Source organism: Octodon degus, unplaced genomic scaffold, assembly GCF_000260255.1.
Source record: "Octodon degus isolate 3935 unplaced genomic scaffold, OctDeg1.0 scaffold00123, whole genome shotgun sequence".
Classification (NCBI taxonomy): Eukaryota; Metazoa; Chordata; class Mammalia; order Rodentia; family Octodontidae; genus Octodon; species Octodon degus.
The window spans coordinates 6,470,585-6,474,501 of NW_004524699.1; the positions used below are offsets into that span (position 1 = coordinate 6,470,585).

At 57.5% G+C, this 3,917-nt stretch overlaps 1 protein-coding gene across 6 annotated transcripts in view; it reads right to left on the reverse strand.

Moving 5' to 3' along the window:
* Miga2 (mitoguardin 2) overlaps positions 1-3,917 on the reverse strand; it is a 17,881-nt gene that overhangs the window by 5,559 nt on the left and 8,405 nt on the right. For all 6 annotated transcript variants that reach the window (XM_004640465.2, XM_023700520.1, XM_023700517.1 and 3 more), the window contains 5 exons: positions 3,501-3,618; positions 2,732-2,832; positions 2,318-2,433; positions 1,142-1,214; positions 917-1,003 (listed from right to left, as the gene is read on the reverse strand). In XM_004640465.2, the coding sequence (XP_004640522.1) occupies positions 917-1,003; positions 1,142-1,214; positions 2,318-2,433; positions 2,732-2,832; positions 3,501-3,618 (495 nt within the window). The remainder of the gene's footprint in view (positions 1-916; positions 1,004-1,141; positions 1,215-2,317; positions 2,434-2,731; positions 2,833-3,500; positions 3,619-3,917) is intronic.

The following is a 3,917-nucleotide window of genomic DNA, read 5'->3' on the forward strand; positions in this document are numbered from 1 at the left end:
GCCTGCAACATGTTTTTGGTGGCCCAGGACACTGCAGAGGGCTGAGGAGGGTGAGCAGTGACCTGTGACTCAGAAAAGCAGATGCCACCCACAGGTCACAGTAGGGACCCCAAAAGACCACAGGGAGCCCATGTGGGGGGGCACCAGTGCTATCACAGGCAGCCCGAGCAGCAGGGCCAATGCAACCAGCGACTGTCACCCCATGCCTGTGCCGGGAAGGTGACTGCCTACACTGCTGCCCAGAGAGCCAAGCTGCAGGCTAGAGGCAGGTGCACGGGGTGGGATACAGGACTGTTCACAGGGCCCCAGGCGGACCCTCCCAGCTGGGAATGACCAGCCAGCCCTATAGTTTATATTTTACAACCGGTGAAGTTTATACAACTGCACCATGATGGACTCCAAAATAAAACAGCACTACAGAGCCCTGGCTTTCAAAACTTGCCCAGGGAAATAAACCTCAACTTGCAGGGCGTGGTGGCCTAAGCCAGTAACCCTAGCACTGTAAGAGGCTGAGACAGGAGGATTCCAAGTTCCAGCCCACGGTGGACAACTTAGTGACTGGCAAGACCTCGTCTCAAAATAAAAAATAAGGGCCAGGGAGATAGTTCAATAGAATAAGCACTTGCCTGGCAAGGGCAGGGTCCTGAGTTCAATCCATCCCCGATACCGCAAAAAATAAATAAATAAATAAATAATGGGCTGGGGATGTAGCTCAGTGAGAATGCTCCCCTGGCCCACAAAATAAAACAACAAAACCCTAGTCCTCTCCCCATTCCCCATGGCCATAGGATACAGACAAAGCTCCCATGCTTACTTTTTTTTTTTTCAAACAAACAACAGCAAAGACCAAGCATGGAATACGAATTGGGGGACAGGGCCATGGGCAAGAAAAGCTGAGCATAGCCCCAGCTGGTACCTTCTCGGCCTTGGCCATCAGCCCCATCACCATCTGCCGGCCGACCTCCCCGAAGAAAAGCTGGTTCCCAGGGTCTTCCAGAAGCTCCTGGACAATAGGACAGAGTGACATGGGGCAAACACCAGGGGACAGGGGACTAAGGTGTCAGCAGGGCCTGCAGGGCACACTGGGCGGGGCCAGCCTGCTAGCCCCTCCTCCTGGCTGCACCCAGGAGGCCATACCCACCTGGAAGGCCTGCCGAATGCAGTGCAGCTTGGCCAGGAAGTCCTGGTCACTGTAGCAGCTGAGCAGCTCGGTCCTGGGGGACAGGTACACATTATTACAGCAGGCAGGCACTTACGTAGCTTTCAATCATGTTTGAGGAATGGACTTTTTCAGATGGGGGTCTTGCTAAGTTACCAGGTTGTTCTTGAACTTGTCTTCCTGCCTCAGCCTCCCGAAATATCAGAATTACAGGTGGCGATCAGTGGAAATTTTTTTCTTTGTAATGTATTTGGTAGCTGCAGGGTCTCACTGTGCAGCTCAGACTCATGGTGATCCTCCTGCTTTCAGCCTCCCCAACGCTGGGATTGTGTGTGTGTGTGTGTGTGTGTGTGTGTAACTGGGGATTGAACTCAGGCCCCTGCGCTTGCCAAGCAAGCGCTTATTCCACTGAGCCATCTCCCCAGCCCCTCCACACTGGGATTATAGGCGTGCACCACTACACCAGGACTCTGGCCAGCTCAGCCCACCTTGGGGCCGGGCTGGTGCAGCATGTGCTGGGGTAAGGAGTGATCAAATGGTGGCTCCTGAGCTTGCTTAAGCAGGTGCTTTAGTCCACTGAGCTATCTCGCCGGCCCCAGCAGTGGATTTTTAAAATATGCTTATAACTGCAAGCCATGATCAGAAAATTGAGTCATGTGTTTCACAATTTCAGGAAAGTTCATGCAGAAGGGCCAAGAGCTCCAAGGAAACAGAGAAGACGCCAAGGCCCACAGTTCGAGGTCAGGCACTACAAACTGGCAGAACCTGGAGATAGCTGGATCTGTCCTACTGTGGCCTGGGTTCCTGGCCTCGGCTGCAAAGGGCTGCATCAGGATGTGGCTGGGGACCATGGAGCACAGCTGGGCAATCCGCGGACTTGGGACAGGAGGAACCATTATGTGATTCTTCCTATTTGTCATCGTGATTTTTTTTTTCTCTCTTTGAGACAGGGTCTTACTCTACAGTTCAGGGAGGACTTGAGCTCCTTTGTAGTCCAGGCCAGCCTCAAACCTGCAGCAACCTTGCTGCCTCAGCCTCCCGAGTGCTGGGATTGCAGGTGCGTGCCACCACAACCAGGCCTGTCACTGAGATTGGATCCCCAGACCTGCCCTTCTTGCTCCTCAGTCCCCTGCCCCATCCCACCCTGTGTGCCCTCACCGCAGGGTCCGGCAGGCCACCTTGCCCTCCTTTGCCAGCTGCAGGGCCTCCTCGTAGGCAGCAGCAGGTCTGGACAGTGGCACCAGGTAATCTCCAGCCTGCAGGGACTCGAAGAGCTGGGGAAGGCGTACATAAGGCAGGAGGTGAGCAGTGTCCCTGGACAGGGCTGTCTGAGGGGTCACCTTGATCCTGCCCCCCTGCCAGGGCACTGAGTGGACATGGGCTGCCGTCCTCCTGTCCAGGCAGGTGACTAGTGTCAAGCCTGGGCCTGATATCACCCCGGAGCTGCAGCCCCTGGCCCCCCAGGGGTCCTCTGCCAAGCCAAGTCACTGGATCCCCAGGAAGCAGTGCGGGGCTCCTGCCACACTCTGCCCTCATTTCCCGCCAGCTGCCCCACGTAGTCACCCAAGTCACCTCAGCAGCTGAGAAGAAGGAGTCCTCAGAGGCCAGGCTGTCCTCATCATCAGCCCGCAGGCGCAGTGAGCCCTCGGTCAGGGGCAGCATGAGCGTCCTCTCTGGAAGAGCAGCACACGGGCTGAGCCCAGACCCGCCCGGCCCTGGCAGCTGGGTTCTGTGAGTGGGGCTCCCGGCCTCCGCTCCTCCCACAGCCCTACAGCCCTCAGCGCAGATACCAGTGCTGAGGACCAGGCTGTATGTAGGCCACACCACTGGACACTGCCTCCACCCCGTCCATCTCTGCCTGCTCCAGAGCAGAGGGGTTTGGGCCTCTGGGCCACGACACAGGAAAGGGGGGTAGGTGGATCAACAGAGGGCCCGGCCACCAACTATGCAGGAAGCCCCATCAGCAGGGGCCTTGGTAGGCTTCACCTCAGAAGAGCACACAGAAAGGTGTGGGGCCTCGGCTACCCCTCTAGGACTGACCACACTAGGAGGCACTCCTGGGGCTGGCACCTGGGTCCCTGCTTTAGAACGTGCTGCCACTGCCTCTGTGGGATGTGCTGTGACCCCCGGGGCCTGTCCTGAGCCACACCATGCTCCCATGTGCAGCCCACAGGAGTATATTTAGTTTAAGGCAACACAGGGCCCCAGGCCTGCGCCAAGGGCCTCCTCATGCCCCCGTCTGGCTTGCCCTACCCACAGCTCAGAGTCTCCATCGGTGCCATAAGACGCCAGGCAGCTCGAGCCCCAAGGCCCGGGGAGCTTCCTCATGCGGTGGGCTCACCCAGGTCGAGCAGCATGCTGTCGGCGGGGAAGGTGGACCCGAACTCCTCCTGCAGGTGGTAGGCGCGGTGCAACAGCAGCTCCAGCTTCTCCGCAAACTCCCGCCGCTGCGACTCTGGCTGTGGGGGAAAAGTGAGAGGGACAGCTCAGGCTGGGACTGTAGCAGAGACAAGTGGCACAGCCACAGCGGCATGGCCACAGGGAGCCAGGAGCGGCCAGTCCCCAACCAGATGCGCCAGGACCGCACGCACAGGATCACTGCCACTGCTGCCAAAAAGAAACGTAAACCTCTGAGCAGGCTCTCGTGTGGGTTGCAGAGTGAAATGGTCAGACTCTGGCTACAGAGGTGGCGTAGTACTAAGATTACTTTCAAGCATTTCCTGGCCTTTTTTTTTCAATACTGGGGATTGAACTCAGA